A 24,393-nucleotide genomic window follows, 5' to 3' on the forward strand; every position below is an offset into this window, starting at 1 on the left:
TGCTAGTTGTATCCTAAAATCAGTTTTATGTAATTTTTCAGGCATAAACTAACTTGGTTTTATCCTAACCTGTTAGCATGAAAATATTTTTATGAAATTGCTGATTTTATTGACATATATCTCTTAAAAGTCTGAGTGCTATATGTTGATACTGTTTGGTGCTGTTTTCATGATTTGAATTAGTGTCTTTTGCTGTGGTATTGTATCACTTAAGTGTAGAATATTAATGTAATCGGCCAATGTTGCTGTAACACTAATATTTTTTAATTAATGCGGACACACATAGAGTATTCTCTAGGAAAGACGGTAACTAAGGCCATTTAATGGTACCATGTTGCTTCTGCAATTGAAAAATATAGAAGTTTCCTAATTTTAGAAGTAGACTTGGACCTTTAGAATGAGGACAATTTAAGGCTATTGGGCAGAAAAGTGAAAAGCTTGGAAGGCTATATAATTAAGGCCACTAATTTTAAAGCAGGTAAGATAAGTCAGGAAGGTTTTTTTAGTTTTAAGATTTTTGACCATATCTAAGGAATTGATAAGGAATGGAATTATTCCTGGGAATTTATACTAGTCTACTGTCTGAAGATGAAGATTTCCTTAAAGAGGTAGGAGATATTCTAATAAAAGCAGGCATTTCTACAGAGAAACTAAATATTACAATTAAATCCAGGAATTCTATTTCATCTGTGAGTACGGCTAAGGCCACGCCCATTGTGGTAAACAGATACCATAGGCCCCAAAATGGCATTTTCTCTAGACATAAGCTATATCCCCCAGAAGAACAACATGAGGAGACTTGGCTCTGACAGGGAAGAATGAGTCTGACCCCGTGGAAAGCCCCTGAGCCAGACAAAGTGATGAGACTGACAGAGCACCTAAGGGAGATAGCTGCAGTGGCAGTAAGTAACCTAAGGCATGGCTCCATGTTAACTGGCAATAATATATACCAATTTTAGCTGAGATGTGTTAAGAAGAACAGGGCTTGGGGCATATGTAAAACAAATTTAGTGTTACATATGCTTATTAGGGCCAATGATACACCAATAAGAGTTACAACCACTATTCCTCACCACAGTTGTCTGTGGATGACTGATAGTGAGAACAGATGGCTGATTAAGGACAAAGAAGTAACACAAATCAAAAAGCATACTAATGATCCTACACATGCTAAATCATAGAAAATAGGAAGCACTTACTTTGGAAGTAGTGTCAGAAGTTGGAGTTATGCAATGGAGAGTAGCATTAGACTGGGATCAATCTGACACACGGATCCAAGAAGCAACTGGTGTTACCCAAAGCATTGCACTCAATAGCCATGAATGTCTTACATTATGATTTTGGTCATATGGGCAAAGAAGAGACCCTAGAACTAGTAAGAAACTGATTTTACTGGCCTGAAATGGCTGTCGATGTCACCAAGAGGTACAGATCTTGTAACAGATGTACACCAAGGAAAAAAAAAAAGACTGTCCATCACTTGCACAAAAAACTTTTGACCTAGGCATAGGCTCTGACAGTGATGTATCCACTGAAGAATTTTTTTTGGAGACAATCAAGGTTAAATGACTGGCCTAGGGTCACACGGCTAGTAACTGGATTTGAACTCAGGGCCTCCTGACTGTGAGGCCAGTACTCTATCCAGTGTGCCACCTAGTTGTTCCTCAAGAATTTTTTAATGGTTTTATTAAATTCATTTACCTAAGCTATTTAGGGGCAGCTAGGTGGCACAGTAGATAGCATGCCTGTCCTAGAGTGGGAAGTACCTAATTTCAAATCCATCCTCACACACTTACTAGCTGAGTGATCCTGGGTGAGTCACTTAAATCTGTTTGCCTCAGTTTCCTTACCTGTAAAATAAATTGGAAAAAGAAATGACAAACTACTCCAGTATCTTTGCCAAGAAAACCCCAAATGGGGTTACAAAAAGTCGAACACAACCGAAAAGACTAAAACAAGAACCTAATCTATTTATAATATAAAATGTAAAACATTTTAGTAAAAAAAAAAAACCAACAACAACAACAACAACAAAAACCTCTGGAAATACTGGAGTTTTTTCACCCACACAATAGTGCAGGTGTGCAGGTCTCCCAACCAGCAGAGATAGCCCTTTCTAATCGAACATTGGACTTGAAACATTAAGCATATGTGTACAACCACACATAAACACATTAACATATTACATACAGATCAAAGCAATGGTTGGTGCATTTTAGTCATAGCAAAATAAACTGAGGTTATAACTGGAATGAGGTAAAGGGGATGAAGAACCCTGCATCTGTGTGCGGTGAGGGAAAGTTACACATTCTCTTCAGGTGAATCTGAAAAATTCTTTTAGAGGAAGTGAGTTTTCAGCACTCGTATGAGACGCTAACCTCAAGTGTATTAATCACAAATTAGATGCACTTCTCATGAAGGTAGATGAGTTTTGTAACTTCTTTATCTCAGCAAATAAAACAAACTCAAAATATATCTTTACTAGGATAATTTTCTAAATTTGAATCTTATTTTATAATTTCTCTGATTTACCTTGACAGTTGTGATGAAGGGGAAAGTCAGAAGAACAGATTGCTGTGATTGTAAAATTAGTAACAAAGGTCAAAAATATTTTCTTCCCTTTACAAGTCAGCTTCTGTTCAATACTTTAATCATCTCCTATCTCAAAGTTTAATTTGGGGCATTAAAAATTTTACTTAATTACATTGGCATAGCATAACAAATCCTATGCCTTTTAAAAATGATATATTTTCAGTTTGATATTAATATCAAAGAAAAAAATCTTTCCACTTCAGCCATTTTCCATCTTTTCTATTACTATTGGCATCACCTCCATCCTTCTGTGGACTCGACATCTTATTTAACCTTTTATCCTTTACTTTGTAAGCTTCTCTGTATCCAAATCATGCCACTTGATCCTTAGTAACATCTCTTAGGTCTCTCTCTTCCTTTCTAGTAAGGACATTAAGTGGTGGAATAAATAGAGCACTGCGCCTGGAGTCAGGAAGACCTGAATTCAAATCTGATCTTAGACACTTACTAGCTGTGTGACCCTGGGCAAGTCACAACTTCTGTTTGCCTCAGTTTCCTCAACTGTAAAATGGGGCGGTAATAGCACCTACCTCCCAAAGTTGTTGTGAAGATTAAATGAGATAATATTTGTAAAATCACTTAATGCAACACTTGGCACATATTAGGTGAGGTGCTTAATAAATATTTGCTCCCTTCCCCATTTTGATCACCAGTTGTCTTTAGACTACAATGAACTCAATACATAGATTACTGTATCTCTAGGTCATACTTCGGGCTATACTATGTGCTGTCACTAAAATAGCCTACCGAACACCACATCCATTTCATTGTCTAATCTCTTCAATCTATTTAAATACTTGGGGAATTTTGAAAGAATTAAAAACTCCAATCCATCAGATGGACTCAACTATGATTCCAGAAGTCTGATAATGAAGTATACTACCTACCTCTTCACAAAAAGGTGATAGATTCAAGATGTAGAATGACAAATGGATTTCCAGACAGTACCAATGTAGGAAATTGTTTGTTTGACTATGCATATTTGACACAAGATTTTTTTGATATGTTTTCCCAGTAAAAAGGGAGAGTTGGAACGGGGCAGGGAGTGGCTGGAAATAAATATATCTTCCCCCTCACCAAAAAAAGAAAAGGAAGACGATCATTGAAGCATTTTTTTAAATGCACAAGAATCATAAAGAAGGTGGTGTAGTAGGAGGGACATTGGATTTAAAATTTTAATGTCTATATTGAATCCCAGATCTAAGTCCCTCCCTCTATGCCTTGTAATATGACTTAATATCTCTGGGTCTCAAATTTCCTCATCTATAAAAGAAGACGGTTGTACCAGATGGTCTCTAACATTCCCATCTAACTCAAAATTCTTATAATCCAAGGTCTTTGTTGAGATGGAAACAATTTTGATTTAGTTAAACGGATTTTACTTCAGTTGATCACACTAATCAGCTTTCAATTATTCAAAGTGACTGAAAAAAAGAATAGTATGAATTATGCTTGTCCATATGCATTCACCTTCCATATCCTCTGCTTACCTTTAAGTGTACTTTGGAATTGGGTGTATCTGACACTCCAGAATTTAACTAATTTAAGCAATAACAAGGAGGCAACACCATAAACTAACTCAGGAGACTTTGAGAAACTACCCAGCTTCCCTGTTCTGCACCTTTACTGGGGATAGATAGCATCACCTTAGGCTGATGTGAAGCACTATCCTAAACAAAATTAGGTTTTGTCTCTTTGCATTGAGGATTTTTATCTGTTCAATCCTTTTGTTCTCTTGATGTCAGGCTTAGGATCATAGAATAATTGTGGTAGAGTTAGAAGAAACATTTGAGGTCACTTAGTGCAGCTCCCTCACTTTACAGATGAGGAAATTGAAGCCCAGATGAGTCAGGTATTCAAGGTCACACAACTAGTAAGTGACAGGTCAGGAATTCAAATTCAGGCCCCATAATTCCAAGCTTAAGACTTGAATTTCAGTGTTCTTTCCACTAAACAGTTATAACCATTTTTGTTGTAGAGGCCTTCCTGGTAGTTGAGCAGGGAAGGGAGGGAAGGGAGAAGAAATTTTATGGAAACAAAAAAATTCCTAATTGGAGAAAGCTTAAAAAGAGATAGTGATAATGACAACAAAATTAAGTAATCCATGAACTTTGATTCTAAAACAAAATTGTAATTAACTTGTAATTGAGAATAACCAAGTTCATTGGCACTGATTGCTTAATGAAATTTCCAAAAGTAGATCTAAAATATATTCATTGAGTAGCCTTAGTCCTAGAAAAATCTTGTTCAATTATCAGGAATAAAAACCTCAAATATTAGGCTCATTCTTAGTAATGCAAAAAAAAAAAAAAATCAGGCCTAATCTGTCTATGCAGATATTTTACACTAAGAAAGTAAATTGGTTAAAAAATGTATATCGTTTAGATCATGATATGCAGCTATATATACAGTTCAATATGTGGATCCACCTGTACGTATAACTCAAGAAAACAAAACAAAACAACAACAAAAAACCCACTGTAGATAGGCAGTCAAATAATATAAGGATCATTATACCCACTTTACACATAAATTACAACAAAGCTTAGATAGGGTAATGGTTTGCCCATGATCTCCCAGAAAGTGTAAGAGCTAGGAATCAGATTCATAGGCATCATGGTATAGGATCTATGGAGTCAGAGGACCTATGCTCAGATCCCATTTCAAGCAAAAATCTCACACTGTACCTTGTTTGGACATGTCTCCACCTCACTGGCACTTGGTTTGCTCATTTGTAAAATGATGAGTTAGACTACATAGATTCTGAACCACGATCCAACTCTAGAGCCATTCTGACTCCATGTCCAAGACTTCTTCAGTTATTTCACACTGCCTCCAACTCAAATAGCTTATTGCTACCCTCAAGCAACAAAACAAAAAAAAAAATGAGAACAAGGTTCCTAGTACAATGTTTGTTGAATTTAGTTGAGTGCTTAGATTTAAAAAAATTAAATTGCTGGATTTGATATATAATTTCTTGAAGGACATTATAAGCTGTTTTTATTTTTCTAAACTTTCAGTAAATCTCTCTTCTTTGCTTGGCAGTTTGATCACACTATTCTCTTGCTCAATTAACACTAGTGCCCCCTCCCCCATTGCTTTTTAGGATCAAATATAAACTCATGTGTTTGACATTTAAAGCTCTTCACAACTTGCATCTGTTATCTTTCTACCCTATGATACTTGATTTCCCCTTTGCCCACTCTACAATCCAGTGAAACAGACCTTTGGCCATTCTATTTCCTGTATCCATGGCACAGGCTGTTCCACAGACCTGGAAAGCATCCTCTCTTCACTGCCACTCTTAAAATCTCTAGTTTCTTTTGAAACGGCTTCTAGACTACTTCCTCCACGATTGGAGCAATCAACAAGAGCTATCTTAGTGAAGGACATGGTGCTAGATGCTGGGGAAACAAGTGCAACCCCTACTCACGTGGAGGCTGATTTTCCCTTGACCTTCCAGTCCCTAGTACTTCCCTTCGAAAATTACTTTTTTTCTATTTCTGGAACAGTTGTATATACTTATCTTTATACTCATTTATATTTGTTGATAGAATATATGTGTGTGTATATATATATATATATATATATATATAGAGAGAGAGAGAGAGAGAGAGCAGAAACTGTTTCATTTTGTCTTTGTATCCCTAGCACCTAGAACAATGCCTAGTATATAGTAGTAGCCACTTGATAAATGCTTTTTGTTTAATTGGAGAGGTAGGTGACTATGGGCACATGGTGTTGTATATGCTGTCCAAAATGATTGCTGGTTGGTTGGTTTTGCTAGATTGTGTTTCTTTGTTACAAGGAAAGGCTTATTGCATAGGATTTGGAAAGGGAGAGGATAATATCCCCAAATAACTGTGATATAAAAACAAAAAGCATCATTAAAATTTTAATTAAAAAATGAACATTCAATTGAGGTTGATGAGTACCTCCCCTTTTGGGAGAGTAGGTTTTCAACATGGAGTTAAGTGTATATATCTCACTATCTCATTTCATCAGAAAACTCAATTCATCTAGTTCATTAGAGGTTCTATTAGATTACTTATGATCTCTGATGAGACTGGCTTTGTTCTGAAACATAAACATGCACATGTAAATATAATATTACAGATAGATACATACATGTATGTATATGCATGTGTGTATATGTAAATGTGTGTATGTGTGTATGTATGTATGTATGTAGTGGGAGGATACTATGTCATCTATCTGTGTATGCTAAACCTCAGAGAGGTTAAATGATTTGCCTAGGGTTACACAGTTAGTAAGAAGCAGTGCCTCAGCTCTCTGAATGCTGCAATCTAGGCCATGCTTCCTTCTCTTTCACCACTAGGGGCAAGGAGAACTGCATTAGATATTACTAGAGGTACCTGGATTTAAGGACAGCTAGCATAAGTCCAGAAAATGTTGTTTATATTTCTTTGGCAGTCAACAAAATAATATATTTGTCCTCATGACAGTAGGGCTGGTGAAGGAAATTTGTTTGCTCTCCGGGTTTCATTCATAAATCCCCAAAGAGCTGATGGAAGTTACATCACATACAGTTCTCTCTATTCATGTTCAGGAGTCATGGGCATAAAACTGTCACATGGCAAAAAGGTTTTAACAGTGGGAAAGAAGACTGGTCTGTTCACCCATATTAAGAATCAGCAGCTTAATGGCATAGCTGGAGGCCGTCCCAGGCATTTAATTCACCTTACAAAGAAGAAACTGCTTTTGTGATACCATCCAACGCTGAATTGCTTATAAATGGTCTCAGCTAGAATTTCAGCTACAAGTTCAAAGTCAAGGTCTCTGTTTACAATGGTAGAGGGAGGTCAGATCCTGATGGCACTAAAAACCAGAAACATCACATTAAAGCATTTACCCAGTCAATGCTGTTGATGTTAGGATATTAGAGTACAATGTACAACCACTGTACTAATAATTAATGTCTATTTGAACTCTAATAAAGTAGCTCATAAATAAAATTGTTCTGAAATGACCATAACTATTTAGTCAGGAATACCTGATTTAAAGTACATGTAAAGTTCAGCCTATATCTTTTGCCCAGAAGGGACAATTGCCATGGCTGACACACAAATTAAATCTAAGATCATAAATTGTCTCAATTTTGACATAGGGAACCACTTTCTTCATAGAGCACTCCACTGGAAGATATGATTTGAATCTGTGATCCTGGTTTTATGATGAATGATTTTAGATCGTCATTTAACACTCTTGGGTCTCTTTTTTCCTTAACTATAAAAGGGGATTGGGTAATACCTTATGGTCAAGAGTTCTAATAAAAAGTTAATTTTTGGCACCTCAAATCCAGCCCACACTCACTCTCAGGATAGTAATGAACCACATTAATGAATTTGCAAAAGAAAAAATAAATATGTCTGTTTCCTAATCAATACTTTCCTTCTTAACTTGATAAACTTCAGACTCCTCAACTTGACATTCAAGGCCTTCTACAGTCTGGCCCATTCTATCTGCTTGAAATTATAATACTGCTTTCCTCAGTGCTGTAGGCACACATTTAATTAATATGATATCAGCCCTGATGGTTCTGAGAGACCAAGATGTGTATCCTCAGTACCTAATCTAAGAAATGAAAATGCCATTAGGCTGCCTATTTCAGAGAGCCAGAGAAGGTAGTTTGCTCTGTAATGGAGAAATTCTTAAAGCCAAAATAATTTCTTTTTAAAAACATAGATTTTTGTTGTTATCTTCTTTTTATATCGCTTATATTCCTCCCTATGTTTCTCTTCAATCCCCACCCAGAAAACCATCACTTATAATAAGAATAAAAAAGATAAGAAGAATATGTGTATGTGTGTGTGGGGGGGAGAGTTCAGCAAGAACCAATCAACATATTGAAAAATGATGTCATTATATGAAATGTTAACCACTCTTTGAGGGAGCAAAGAGAAGGGTCTTTTCATATCTTTTCTCTGGGACTAAGTTTGTCTTATAATTTCACAACATTCAGTTTTGATTGTTTTGTGCTATTGTTGATTCCATCTATATTGTTGGGGTCATTGTATATCGGGGGCTTTGGGATTCTGCTTACTTTACTCTTTTCATCATATTCATTGTTTCTTAGATCATAGTAATATTCCATTATATTAATGTACCATAATTTATTTAGTCATTCCCCCAATTGATAGGCATCTTTTATTTCCAGTTCTTTGCTACCACAAAAATAATTGTTCTACAAATCTTGGTGTATATGGAGACTTTCCTTTTATCAGTAACTTCTTTGTGGTATATACCTAGAATGGAATCTCTGGGTCCAAGTATATGTATGTTTAATCACTTTATTTGCATAATTCCAAATTCCAAATTGTTAGTATATCCATCTTTCCAACCCCCAATCCTGCAATGTTAAATAGCCTTATCTTTTGATCTCTTTGAAAATGTGTTGAGTGTGAGGTAAAACTTCAAGGCTGTTTTGTTATATTTCTCTTGTTATTAATGATTTGGGGCATATTTTTATATTTTAAATATATTTAATTTTTCAATGAATAAAAAATCCGTTTTCTTACCCACTCACCTTCCTCATTAAAAAAGTAAAAACAAAATCTTTGTAACATGTGTGCATAGTCAAATAAAACAACTTCCCATATTAGCTGTGTCCAAATACTACATGATTCATTCTCTGAGTCCATCACCTCTGTGGCGAGGTGATGATATAGCTTGCTATATCATTGGTCCTCTGGAAACATAGCTGGTCATGCTGACCACAGCTCTTGGGGATTTCAAAGTTGTTTATCTTTTTATTTTTCTGTAATGTTTTTCCTGGTTCTGTTCAATTCACTCTGCCATAATTATGTCTTCCCAGATTTCTGTGAATCTGTCCCTTTCACCATTTCTCATAAAACAGCAGTATCCCATCACATTAACATGCTTTCATTTGATTAGCAGTGCTCTAATTGGTGGGCATCTACTTTGTTTCAAGTTGTTTGCCACTATAAAAATAGCTACTATATAACTTTGTGCACAAATACACATCATTTTCTTTTTTTGATAGGGAGCGTTCTTTAATATCATTGTGAATAATTTAAATTGTTCTTTTTGAGAACTATTTGTTCATATGCTTAACCACTTATCTATTGGCAAAATTGTCATTTTGAGGTTGTATCAATCCATCAATAGCATTTCTTAAGTACCTACTAAGTAAAAAGTACTTATTAAACACTAGGAATACAAAGAACAGAAGAATCTCTGCTCTTAAGTCTTAACAGAAGAAGCAACAAGTACAACAAATACACGTCAGTATATAACACCCTTTTACTATCTACCCCACATTGAATGATGGCTTCTGCTCTAACATAACTCCCCATTTCTAGAGAACACAGCCAACATGGCAGGCCAGCATAGCAGTACTTTTGTGGGCCTTGGTCAATATAGGAACTGGGTGATGTAAAAACTTCATCAGATTCTACATTTTATCTGTATTTTATGTCATTTCTTGAAGAATGTGCAGATCATCATATCATCATGGACTTATGCAAAATCCAGAATTTATTGCAAATACAAGGAAATTAGCATCCCAAAGACATGTGGCATAGCTTTCCAATTCAAAGATCCCAGAGAGAAGCGCAAGCCTATTAAAATATTCAGAACCCAAAAGCCACAGAGCAGATGAAATTCCAGAAGAACATCTGGTTTTACAGGAAACTGAAGAGTTTTCTCCTGAGAATGAATAGAGCAGATGGCATTGCTTTAACTGCTTCTCTAGCATTTTCTGGGGGAGGAATCTATCTATATGTGCAGATCTTTGCCATTTTAATGGGTATGATTCTGCTTCTGTAATTTATATTATCTCAGGAGACAGGAAGTATATCATATACATTTTGTTTACTCAAACAAATCACTAAATTGGTAGAACTTTCCATGAACCCCCCCCCCCAAAAGCTCACTTACAAATCATTTAGAGGAGAATTTCATAAAATGACTCAGTTTCAAGAAGCAGATCATATAAAGAAACAGATGTACTTTCAAGGAACAGTTTATGCCTATGTGAGCAAAGTCATATTACTTCTGACTAGCAAGCATAGTTAATTTGTGAAGTACAAGAAAAGGCAGATACACATTTCCAGGTGCCACTGTTTCCTAGAACAGGTGAGACCACACCCTCTCAAGTTATCTAGGGGAAAAGTCAGGTAGCCAGACAGTGTTTTATCTTCCAGAACCTGGCACATAGATAATGGAGCCTTATCTAACTCAATGGTCATATAGTACATATTTGTACTGATTGCAAAGCTGTTACAAAATGTTCTTCAAGGAACCAAAGGCCATTTGCAAGACATGATCGTTTTTTGCTGACAATACTTGAACAGAATAAATAAAATATAAATGAGATATAATAGATAGAGTGCTAGATTTGAAAGTCAAGAAAATGAGTTAAAATCCTGCCTCTGACATTTGCTAGCTGTGTGACCATGGGCAGGTCATTTAACCTCTCTGTTCCTCAGTTTCCTCATAAGCAAAATGGGGATTACAATAGCTGCCTAAGTGCCAGACACTGTGCTAAATCCCTAACAATTATTATCTTGTTTCATTCTCACAATAGCCCTGGGCTATAGGTGCCCTTTTCTCGCCACTTTACAGACCAGGAAATGGAAGCAAACAGAGGTTAAATGACCTTCCAGGGTCACACAGCTAGTAACTATCTAAGGCTAGATTTAGATGTAAGTCTTCCTAACTCTAGGCCCAGTACTCTTTACACTGTACCACCTAGGATAATAATTTCTGTAGTACCTACCTCATAGAGTCATTGAGAGGGTCAAACGATAGGGCATATTGAGCATTGTGCAAACTGCAAAGTGCTATATAACTGTCTGTTTTAAATATTATTATATAATTGTTAATATTGTTATTGGTTGATGGACTGTTGAGGATCTTCATGGGAAAGGAATGAAGGTGAAATAAATCATACTTAAACTCAGGTTCTGAGAGTACTAGTCACATATACACACGTGTGTTGCGTTACTTGCTATCATATTCCTTGCCTTCTCAATGGGTGGAAGAGAGGCTGGAAGGAGGAAGAGAATATGGAACTCAAAACTTAAAAAAAATGTTAAAAATAAATAAGTAATGAATTATTAATTATTTACTTTTTAACTGAAAAGCATTTTTTTTCACATATTTCTCTCCTTCCCTCTCCACTGAGGAAGTGGGTAGAAAAGACGAACAAAACTCTTTTTTTGAAAATGTATTTTATTTTTAATTTATAGAATAAAGCAAGCATTTCCATAACATAGTACAATAAAAAAGATGATTGCATATGAACTGCAAATCTATTATGTACAATTTGTTATTCCCTTTAAATACATAATAAAGTTATCATGTAAATATATTTTTTCCTTTCTTTTCTTCCCTCCTCCTTTCCCACCCTAGAGATGGCTACCATTAGACACAAATAGGTATGTATATGTAAAATTATTCTATATATACTTCTATTTATCAGTTCTTTCTCTGTATGTAAATAGCATCTTTCTTCATATTCTTTATTTGAAAAAAGTGTGTATGTAATCTGCTAAAATTACACTGTTTAGAGTACCTCACAGAAAGAATTTCTACCAGTCCCATCCATAATGTGACATTATATTCCCTCAGCTCTAAGTCCATATTTCTAAGGTAAGAGAGTATTGTTTGTAGTAAAGCATATTCTCAGATGACACATCCATTTCCATTCCACACAAATTCCTTCAAATACCTAATTGCAAGAGAACAAAGAAACTATGTTAAATCAAGGATAAATGAGAATACATGGACACAGAATGAGTTTCAACCATATTTTAATATGAAGTGAACAATGGAAAGGGAAGCTGAAGGAGAATAGGATTAAGGGGAAGAAAGAAAACTAATGGAAAGAGAAATAAAGACAGAAATATTGGTTGAGAAGAAACTTAGGGAGAAGGATTCTTATTGGCATGCTGTCCTACCATTTCAATGGGAGTGAAAGAAATAGTTGGCAGTAACACAGAGAAATGACAAATTAGAAGGACGCTGCAGGGTGAGGTTGGCTGGATACAATACTTCAGTGGATCTGGGATCTGATCCTTGCAGGTATGTCCTCCAAAGATATGCGACTTCTCTGTGCTATTTTATCTGGTATCTGTTGTCCCATTCGTTTTTGCTCCTTGACCTAAACATGCCAGGAGGCTGAATGCTGTGGAAAGGAAAGAAGGAGCACTGAATCTGAAGTCAGAGGACCTGGGTTTGAAGCCTACTTCTGCTACTTGCTACCTGTGTGACTTTGGACAAGCCACTCAAATACTCTGGGTCTCAGTTTCCTCACCTGTGAAATAAAGAATTTAGCCTAAATGTCTTCTAAGATCCGTTCCAGTTCTCAATGCTATTGTTCCTTAAATATTTCAAGGAGAAACAGCCCAACGCACTGAATGCCTTTCTGTAAGACAGAGGTTCTTATCTTAGGGTCTATAAACTTAAATATATATATGTATTTATATATGTGTATTTAATATATATATAAATAAATATATATATATAATATATAAATATAATAAATATATAAATATAAAGTCTATAAACTTAAATATATATTTATATATTTAATATATAAAATAAATATATAAATGAAAATATAATAAATAAATAAAATATATATTTATATATATATTTATACACACACACATATATATATAGCTCTATTTCAATATAATTTGTGTCTTTTGTCATCCTCTATATACCCTTTTATACATTTAAAATGTTATTTTGAGGGCTCCATAGGCTTTACCAGACTGCCAAAGAGGTCTACGGCATTAAATACGTTAAAAACTCCTGCTCTAGAAGAAAATATTCCTTGTGTTCTACATGCAATTTTGAAAGCCACTTTATACTTATATGTATCCTCCACATAAGTGAGTCTTTAGTATCTATCAACTACTTGATTATGTAGCCCTGTCTGCTGAAAAGAGGGAATGAAAGATGATGGGAGTTGGAAACTGAGGAGAGGAGCCTAGGAGGTACAGAATCATGCCAGTAATAGCAGTCAGTGAATTATAGGTGAAGGTGTGGCTACCTGGAGCTGAAAATAATCATAAGAGGTTGGATCATTGCCTGGCTCACTACCCCGCGCTGACCAATGATCTGCTAGGACAGAATTTTTTTTTCTTTTACTGATTGTTACCATTATTGGTGCTTGTTGAATTTATGCCCTCTCACTTCCACCCCACTCATTGATTCCAGTTATTCTTGAGTCTTATTGATTTACTCTACATGCTATTATAATGGGTTTTGTCCCCAGGAAAAAAAAGTGAAGTTAATTTTTATTGCATTGTAAAGGAATGTTTGCTCTAATAGTTTACATGTAATTGGGAAAGGACAAAAGGACCCATCACCATAGACTTAACAGAGCTTATATTGAAGTGAGTGCTCTCTCTCTCTCTCTTTCTCTCTCTCCATATTTATATATAATATTATATACATATTATATATTATATATGTATATAATATGTTATATATTATATACAATATAATATGTGTGTGTATCCCTCTCTTTGTCCCTGTCGTTGTGTTTGTTTCTCTCTCTCTCTCCTCTGTCAGTCTATCTCTGTCTCTCCCTCCCTATCTCCCTCCTCTCTCTTTCCTCTCTCTCTCTCTCTCTCTGTCTCTTTCCATCTCTATGTATCTCTCTCTTTCTCACTTTGTCTCTTTATCAGGGAGCTCTCTATACCAATTAACTCACATATTTAGTCCCTTTCTAGTCTCTCTGAATCTAAAATGGTAGTTCATCATTGGTCTGATGCTGACACACATAGACCCACAGATTGTGATCTACCTGTAGACCTTGCCCCCTTGGACATGCAACCCATGCATTCACTGGACTAAGGCTTTCCAAAGAGCTTCCCACCAGCTAGGGAAGAAATTATGCCTTGGCAACCCTGGCAGACATTCTCTTTCTAGTTCCAGTGAAAGAATCTATTGCCCAGTCATCCAGAAGGACCCCTGTTGCTGATCAGGGCAATATAGACAGCTTGCAGCCATGCTAACTTGTCATCTATTACTCTATTAAAAGTTATATGAACATATATATGTGTGTGTATATATATATGTGTATATATATATATACACATATATATGTATGTGTGTGTGTGTATATATATATATATATACACACATATGTGTGTCTCTGTAAAATCAAATCAAGACAGATGCCTCTCATGGGGCAAGAAGGGTTATCCTGATCCAAGTCAGCAACAATACTAATGTGCTTCATGTCTATGTTTTTGGGTGAAAACTCTCAGTAGAATGAAGAAATTACACAATGCAGGAGAAAGAACTACTAATAGTTAAGATAACACCTAAGGTTTGGTACTATCCCCTAAAGAGGTGGTACAGAGCCCACAGTAATCCAATTAGATCCTAAGAATCTGGAATACCTCCAACATACTAGAAAAGTAAACCAGCAGCAGATAAAGAGGGTGCTGTTTTTCTGCAGGTCCACTTTTTTCCACTCTTTATTTCCCAGATCCCAGCAATCAGTAAGCAGGTGCTATCTCTTGAGAGCTAAAGTAAGTTCCACCTACCTCCCCATTTCCAGCCTCCTATGTAAGTGATATTGCTACTGAAGAATTTCAGTCACTCAAGCCTGACTAGGCTACTAACAAAACTGCTTTGAGAGAAACAAGAAGCATGCCTGCAGGTTCAGGAACCTGCCATCCAAGCAGGAAAAAGCCACTTGGCAGAGGGAAGAACATGGTTCTATTGGTTGTTACATCTGTCATTCAGTGCATATGCCCTCCCTGAGAAGGTTGTCTGGGCAGTACTATAGTTATATTGGCCTAGGAAGAGGAAGACACATGAGGATGTTTAAGAAATTCCACACCATTATTTGAGAAATGTGGTGGCCCTGTCTGGCATGAGGTTACCGATACTTTCACTTCAGTCAAGTTTATCCCAAGGTGAAGGACCTCATAGGGAAGCCATGACCCTGTACCTCTTCTCCCAGTCATGGACCCTTAACACACCACAACATCCCTGGGTGACTCTAATAATGCATTTGATCACACCGCTGACATGCCAAGGGAATGACTCCATTCTAGTCCGTGTGGACATGCATGTAAACATGCCACTCCCCTTATACTTTCTCCCCAATTCTAGCAGATACTGTATAACTTACTCCTCAGCAAAGGCTGGTTGCATGTCCTCCTACCATGCATGATATCAGATTAGGGCTCTAAATCTGTGTCATAGCTCGGAATGACCCTAGTTACCACTCTTACAGTTCAAGATTACCTAGCTTTCCAAATGAGGTACATAATCACTCAATAGATCTTGACATCATTATTCAAACAGACTATAAATACATCCATACAATACATATATATATATATATATATACATACACACACACACACATATATGAAAAATGCCTATTGTCCATACTATGATATGTAGTTGGTTGAAGATCCCATAGAGTTAACCAGACAAACGCTATAGACTAAAAAAAAAAAAAAAGCTTAGCCTAAACTGAACAAGAGGAATGAATGAAATTTCCTTCAGCAAACTGTGCAGAGTTTTCAATGACCCCAGCCTCATCCCTGAAATATTTTCCCATGTTGTCAATACCAATATCCTTCTGGTGATGTTTAATGGCTATGAGTCATGGAACATTACAATCTATGATAAATTGACATGGTGGATCATCCAAAGGTCAATGGAGAGGCACATGGTGGATATAGACTATAACACTATCCAAATAAGCAATCACTCAGAAGTGATATAAAGGTTGACAAAAAGTATGATCATGAATTATTATCATTATGTTTGCTATTATTGTGTACATTTTATAGATGAATAAATAGGCTAAAAGAGGTTCAGAAACTTGACCAAACAGTTATAACAAGATTCAAACTCAGAACTTCCGACTCCCAAGTCCAATGCTCTGTCTTGTATTCCACCTAGCTGGACTAAATGACCTCTAAGGTCCTTTACAACTCTGACAGTCTATATGGTTCTGCTGTCTAAAGAAAGGACAGATTTTGGTCTCAGTGTACCTGAGTTCTTGCTTTAGCTTCACCTCTTATTAGTTCTGTGACTTTGGGCATGTTGCCTTTCTCAAAATCCTTTATTTCAAAGGTACCACAGAGATGATACTATCTTGTCAAGTTATCAATAAGCATTGATTAAGTGCCAGGCACTGTGCTAAGTCCTGGGGATAAAAAGAAAGATAGGAATAGCCCTGCCTTCAAGGGGGCAATTCAGTGAGGCTGACAACTTGGAAACAGCTATGGACTATCAACATAAATACAGACAAATTTTAGAGAACCTTAGAGGGGAGGCACTAGCATTAAGGTAGAACAGGAAAAATTTCTTGCAAAATATGGGATTTTAGCTGGGATATGAAGGAAGGCAGGAGGTGGAGACAAGGAGGGAAAGAATTCTGGGAAAATGGAATAGCCTATCTACCCTATTTAGCAATAACTCTACTGTTATAGTTTCTATAACCAAGAAATAATTTCATCTTCCTATCCTCCTTAGAATTCTGCTATGGCTCCTTATCTTTCACTCTTTCTTTCCATTCCAATTACCCCCTTGGTTTCCTCCCCTGGCATTCACTATCACAATATTGTGCCAGCAGAGGATGACTACCTAGACGAGTTGAATATATCACAGGTTAACTTGTAAGATAAAATGAATAATCAGATATCTATAAATGGTGAGCAGGTCCAGGCCCCCACAGTAATGTTGAACTTAGGGTGGACGCCTAATTGACTTAGCCCACTGCAGCTCAGAACTCCTAAACTCAAAAGATACATCAGGAAACTGTCTAAGTTAAAGATGAGCTGTCCATCTGAATCAGTAAAAGGAGTTTTGACACTGGGAGTTCCTCACATTGATTCAGGCACAATTTGTACAAAATAAAAATAACAACAACTCTAACATTTAAAGTTTGCAGAATGTTTTACATAAATTATACAATTACATATACATTATTTTGAGCCTCATAACTCTGTGAGGTAAGTTCTGAAGTTATTATCCTTTTATAATTTTACTTCTCTATCAGGAGGTGGGTAGGACGTTTCATTCCTCTTCACCTCTCTTTCTATTCTTCTCTTAAGATCATCAAGACATAAAAGAACCACTACCAGACTGTGTCTAATTAGACTTTCTCTATGACCGATGATGATAACAGAGTTCAATGGTAAATAAATGTATCATTTCTCCATATTAGAAGGTGAAAAGTTTATCTTGTTTACTTGTTTTTCATTATTCATGTTTACTTTTTTATGTTTCTCTTAACTCCTGTGCTTGAACTTCACTGTTTTTACACAACTCTTATTTTTCCACCAGGAATGTCAGAAGTCTTCTACTTCATTAAAGATCTATTTTGCTCCCTATAAGATTATAATCAGTTTTTTTCCAGGTAAATTATTCTTTATTGTAAGCCCATATCATCTGCCTTCCAAATGTCATAATCCAAGCTCTCTTCTCCTTTATAGTGGTGACTGCTAAGTCATGTGTGATCCTGAGATCCTGACTCCTTCATGCTTTAATATGTTTCCTTTTGGCTACTCTCTCTCTCTCTCTCTATGTGTGTGTATGGATGTGTGTTTATGTATATATCATATATGTACACCCACACATATGATATATACATGTATATGTGTAGACATACTATATATGTGTATATGCATACATCTTACATATACATACATACATATATATACACATATATACATATACATATATGTGTGTGTGTATGTGTGTGTGTGTGTGTGTGTGTGTGTGTGTGTGTGTGTGTATATATATATATATATATATATATATACTTGTGTGTATATACCAGGAGCTCTGGATTTTGATTGTAATGTTCCTGGCAATGTTCATTTGGAGGTTTCTTTCAGTTAGTAATCAGTGATGGATTCCATTTCTACTTTGCCCTCTGGTTCTATGAAATTTTGACAGTTTTAAGGTCTCTTGACTTATTATGTCTAGCCTCTTTTTTTGATTATGACTTCAAGATGGTCAAATAATTCTTAAATTATCTTTCATTATTGACCTGTTTTCAAGGTCAGTTGTTTTGTTTTGTTTTGTTTTTACTATGAGATACTTTACATTTTCTTCTTTTTTTTCAACCTTTTGATTTTGTTTTAATATGTCTTGTTATCTCTTGAGATTCTACTTGGTTCATTTTAATTTTCAGAGAGTTCATTGTCTTGGGAAAGATTTAATACCTCTTTTGTCGATCTGTTAATTTCCTTTCTGATTCTTTCTTCTACAGATCTCATTTTTTTCAATTGTTTCTTTCTTGTGCTCTCACTTCAATGATCAAAAAACAAGTTTAACTCTTGAAAACCTTTGCTTCATCTCTTCCAGGAATTCTAGTTAAATTTTGCAAGCTGTTTTCTTTTTCAAATATTTGCCTTAGATATTTTGGAAATATTCCCATTTATGAAATTATGTCTTGAGTATCACTGTCACCATAATAGCTTCTTGTGATAGGCTTCTTTTTTGTTTGTTTGTCTGCTCATTCTTCCAGCCTGCTTCCTGACTTTAGACTTGATGTTAGGGTTAGACTATGCACGCTTCTGAAGGGAAGGTCTAGGCTGCTCATGTTGCCGCTTTTGAGGGATATCGAGCTGTTCCAAGAGCTCAGGGACAGCTAGGACTTACCCAAGCATTGAATTCTCCCAAATTGGCCTAATCCAAAGCAAAGTCTGATTGCTGCCCTTTTGATCTGAGCATTTAAGCTCCTGAGCTGGGTTTAATAAACTGCTACTGGACTCAGTCGCTATAAGCCAATTGAGAATCTTTGATGGTTCTGAGTGACAGAACAGCTATCTGCCTTCTGGTCTGGGATTTCTGATCTGGTTGCTCTTTTGCCAGCTTCAAACCAGGCTGGAAGCTAGAACTGAGTCATTTCTCTGCTCCAGGAAACTGTGCCACATCACTGCTGCTCGTTGCTGAATTTGGTCCTCTCTCAGATACTGCCTAGGGCCTGATACTTCTTCTTCATGTATCTTCCTTAGCCCTGGATCTGTGAACTCTAACTGGTAGTGGGCACAAAGCTGTTGTTTGGCACCTGTTTCCTTTGTGGATCCGTAGTATGCGTCTGGTGATGCCCTTTATTGTCCTGGGATCTCATCTTGCTGTGGTGCTCTCCCTGTGCTGAAGTGCTCCTAACATGTTCTTAGCCAGATCCTGTCCTGAATGTCTGCAAACTTCTCTGTCTGGTCCTTATGTTGAACACTGTGACTTTTTTCTTAGATTTTTCTCATCAAGATTCAGTCTGTTGCACTTTCTAGATCTGTTTGGAGGAGATTTGTTTGAGGCGGTAGAGCTTCCTCTATTTCCTCTGCTATCACAGCTCCACTTGTTGGAGGGCATAGGGGGTACATAACCCTTAGGAAAATCTTAGTGAGAATAATTGACATTAAAAAGTTTCACCCATTATGTTCTATTTAAAGGATATCTTCATTCCAACTTAAATATTGCATGGACTTTCAATAATTTGGGGTATTCTGACTCATCTCTTCTACAATACTTGAGAACTGGTTTAAATACACACAAGAGAAATGCCTTATGGGCAGGGGCATACTGGCAGATGTTTAACAATCAGCTCTCTAAAAATGTATGCAAAAATACTTTTAAGTTTAATCTGTAATATTTTCTCCATCACTTTCTTAAGTCTATACAAACAATGAAACAATAAATTAATAGATCCCTAATCTGTAGCATTTGCCAATTTCTGAGGTATAAATGCTCACACTGAAAATTTAACAACCAGCTTTCACAAGCTTGTATAAGCTGGCTCCAGGATACTCCTGCTTACAGGTATTACAACCTAATGTAGAGTTTCTGGAGGAGAGTAAGGTGGAAGAAGACTAGTAAGATAGAAAGGGGTTGATAATTGTAAGGGCTTTAAAAGCCTAATAGAAGAGTTTATATTTGGTCCTGGAGATAATAGACCAAAATATTTATAGTAGCACTTTTTATGATAGCAAAGAATTAGAAAAGGAGTAGATGCCTATTAATTGTGGAAAGACTACCCAAATTTTGGTACATGAAAGTAATGGACTATTATTATATTGTAAGAAGCAGTGTACACGTTGAATTACAGAGAACCAGAGAAATACTTACACAAATTGATGTAACAAGAAGTAAGGAGTGCTGAGAAAAGAACATCTGCAATGACTGCAGTAACAGGAATAGAAAAAAAAAAAAAACAACAACAACAATCACAAAAGAGTCCAAATGAATACTGCAAAATAGAAAGAACAAACTTGGCCCAAAACAGAAAATTTCATGCTCATTCTTTGCTGGGGTATGGATTGGAGTCCATGAATGCAGAACATGTCAAAAAAAAATTTTTCATTTTGTTGATTGATTTTGCGATTTTTTTAACCTTATCTTGGCATACAGCGTGAGATGTTAGTCTGTGTCTAGTTTCTGCCAAACTGCTTTCCAGACTTCTGAGCAATTTTTGCCAAATAATGAGTTCTTACCCCAGAAGCTTGTATCTTTGGGTTTACTAAATACTAGATTACTATGGTCATTTACTATTTTGTATTGGGTGCCTAATCTATTCCACTAATCTACTATATTTCTTACTCAGTACCAGACCGTTTTGATAATTACCACTTTGTTTTCCAATTTGAGATCTGGTACTGCCTGAAGTACTTATGCTAGGTTGCCTTAAGTCACATTTTTTTTCACTGATTCCCTTGATATTCTTGACCTTTTGTTCTTCCACATGAATTTTGTTATTTTTTTCTAGCTCTGTAAAATATTTCTTAGGAAGTTTGCTTAGTTTGGCCTAATAAGTAAATAAATTTAGATAGAACAGTTATTTTTTATTATATTGGTTTGGCCCACCCATAAATAAATAACTTTATCTGCTTTCCAAAGACCAGCCTATGTAAGCATGGAGAGGTTGTTTACTAATATTTTGGTCACTTGGCAATGAATTCTTTGACTATGGAAAACCATTAAATACAGATTGGTCCTCGGTGCTGTGTGACACCTTATTCCCCCTTATAATCCTTCTGTGATGGAGATCTAGAAAAGGGTAGTAGGATGCTAAGAATAACAGTCTTTAGACTATCTGTTTAGTACAATGCCTGGTGAACAATTAATGTTTGCTGATTGTGAAAATCAATGACACTCTTGATAATATAAATGTGAGCCCCTTGTCCAATTACTCAGCAAACCTGCTACCAAAGGACCTGAATTGTATCAATCAACATTCTTGTACTCAGTTATCCAGAAGACAGAAATAAATTGTGACTAAATGAAAGGATAGCTAACAAGTACTTCTTGGAGAGGAAAATGAAAATGACAATAAGAAACATTATTTTATGGGGACATTTGGTCATCTAGTACTTCAGGGCTAATGATAATCACTTTCAAAATATGGGAATAAAAGTGTAGCTTATGTAGGAATATCTCTTGCAAAGGACGAAAAAGTAGAGAGATATTCTAAACTTGCTCAATATTCCAATTAAATTCATACAATAAAGCTTTATGATATCAATGCAAAGGACAGAATAGTGGAAGAGAGTGAAAATATTTTGGAAAATATGATTTAGAAGTAAGGGAAAGGACTAAGACTTTCGGAATATATGGAAGCTTTTTTGGTCTATACATCATAAATGTTTTCTTTAAAAATCATCAGTAGGCATTAGCCATGATAACTGGATAAGCTGATGATAAATGAAATGGATTGTATTTTTAAGGACAGGAAATGACTTATTGCTCATGTGGGAGTCATGTTTATATCAGCTATTTGTGTATAGTCTAATTAATGTCTTGTGAGATCAAAGATTAAAATTAATATGAAGATAAAATAAAAATGAGAAAATGTATGGTGTATAATTAAACCAACTCTGCCCTGACCTAGTTAAACAAGTTATTAAGGCTGAAAATTGGATAATATGGGGCAGAAAAGATGGATATAGTTACTTTAAATTTCTTATAGACACTTAACCAATGTATATCAATGGTCACAACAAGGTAAGACCAAAAGAGCATTACAATCTGTTTTAAGAAAAAAAGAAATACTTCACTAATTTGTCAAGAAGAGAAATATGGCATCCAAGTACCACATTGGTTTAGAATATAAATTCATTTATAAAACCTTTATAGACAAGGATAGTGGAAATTATGAGAAACATTACTTCATAAAGTAGTAAGAAATATAGGGTAAAACCAATATGAATAAAGCTTAACAAGAGATCCAACTAAGCAAAGTTATCCCCAGGGTAGTTAACAAAATCAGAAAGATGAGGATAAAAAGATGATAGACAGAAAAGATCTGTAAAGAATTAAAAAAAAAAAACCTCTTATTACCATCAAAGGCAATGAAGCTACTAGATTTGGACTCTAACACTCCAGTTTTAGATGTTTCTAGAGGACATGTAAATGTCACTGAAAAAATAAAAAGGAGAAAATAGCTAGAATTGACCAAGCATACAGAGAGAACTTTTAGTCCAGAAGCAACACAATTTTGACAATGGTTAGAGATAAGTTCTCAAGGTTTCAGAAAGGAGAGATGCCAAATGTCTAAAATAAATCTCAGACATCATATATTCTAAAAAGTATAAATAATATCAATAAATTAATCAATTTTTAACAGGAAAGGTTTTCATTTATTTAGGAGGAAAAAAATAAAGGAAAATAGACTTAAATAAATCCCCAAACCACCCAACCAAATAACAACCCCAAATATTTTCCTAAGAGCCTGATTTAAGCAAGATATGATTGGAACAGCCATCCATCTTCTCATTTGTCCTTTGAGGTCAGTTTTTCAATCAGTTCTTAGAGTGGAGCAAGTTCTCTTCTGTCAATTAAGTCAATAAAGAATAAAATTAATAACTACCAACCTATATGATTAGTTTCTCATCTGTACAAAAATTTGTTTGAATAATCTACATATGCACCAAGGGCATCCTTGATGAGAGGAATAAGCTTAGCTTTGTGTTGACTTTTAGTTTAAAAGTAATTATGATAATAGATAAGGAATTTTTAAAATATAGCTATTTGGAAATATACAGAGAAGCAACAGGTTCAGCCAATCAGTAAGTTCATTAAAGGTAAGCATGGTGTTGATACAGTATAACTTTATGCATTTACCATCTGCAAAACTATAGTGACATGGGATTGAAAGTTCATGCCCCAGGGCAGCTAGGTGGTGCAGTAGATAGAGCTCTGGCCTTGGAGTCAGGAGGACCTGAGTTCAAATATGGCCTCAGACACACAACACACGATATTTACTCTCTGTGTGACCCTGGGCAAGTCACTTAACCCTTATTGCCTGGTAAAAATAAAAAAAAAAAAAAAGAAAGTCCATGTTCCCTATTTACTTATCTAAAAGATTACATGTTGCCAGATTACTAATAAGAATAATTTTAATAATTATCATTATTATTAACTAAAAACTGTTCCTAATTTGTAGTGTATTAGAAACATCATATATACAATATAAATATGACAATATAATAGTTATATAAACATATTATAAAATAGCACATAATATAAAACTAAACTTTCACATATATGTGCTACATTTCATTAAAATAGTATTTATAGAACTTAGTCATATTTCTCAGTATCTTAAATTTCTGACAAGTTAAAGCCATTATCACTCTAATGGAAGACATGAGTTTATTTCATCAGAGCTCTGATAATGCTCCTAGTGTTCTTAAGTGCTCCCAAAGCACAAAAGAATTTGGAGGATGTGGTAAGTCATGAAATTTCAAGCCTCAACACCAATTAGCATTGGATTTGATGCATTTTAACATCAAGATAATTGTATCTTTAAACAATGCACATTAA

The 24,393-nt window shown here is 35.5% G+C and overlaps 1 protein-coding gene across 1 annotated transcript in view; it reads left to right on the forward strand.

Moving 5' to 3' along the window:
- Nucleotides 1–818: 818 nt before the first annotated feature.
- Nucleotides 819–24,393, forward strand: part of LOC114049985 (mitogen-activated protein kinase kinase kinase 21-like) — a 108,638-nt gene continuing 85,063 nt past the window's right edge. The window contains 1 exon segment of the mRNA XM_027871479.1: nt 819–902. Within this exon segment, the coding sequence (XP_027727280.1) occupies nt 819–902 (84 nt within the window).

Source organism: Vombatus ursinus, unplaced genomic scaffold (assembly GCF_900497805.2).
Source record: "Vombatus ursinus unplaced genomic scaffold, bare-nosed wombat genome assembly UNPS02014798.1, whole genome shotgun sequence".
Lineage (NCBI taxonomy): Eukaryota > Metazoa > Chordata > Mammalia > Diprotodontia > Vombatidae > Vombatus > Vombatus ursinus.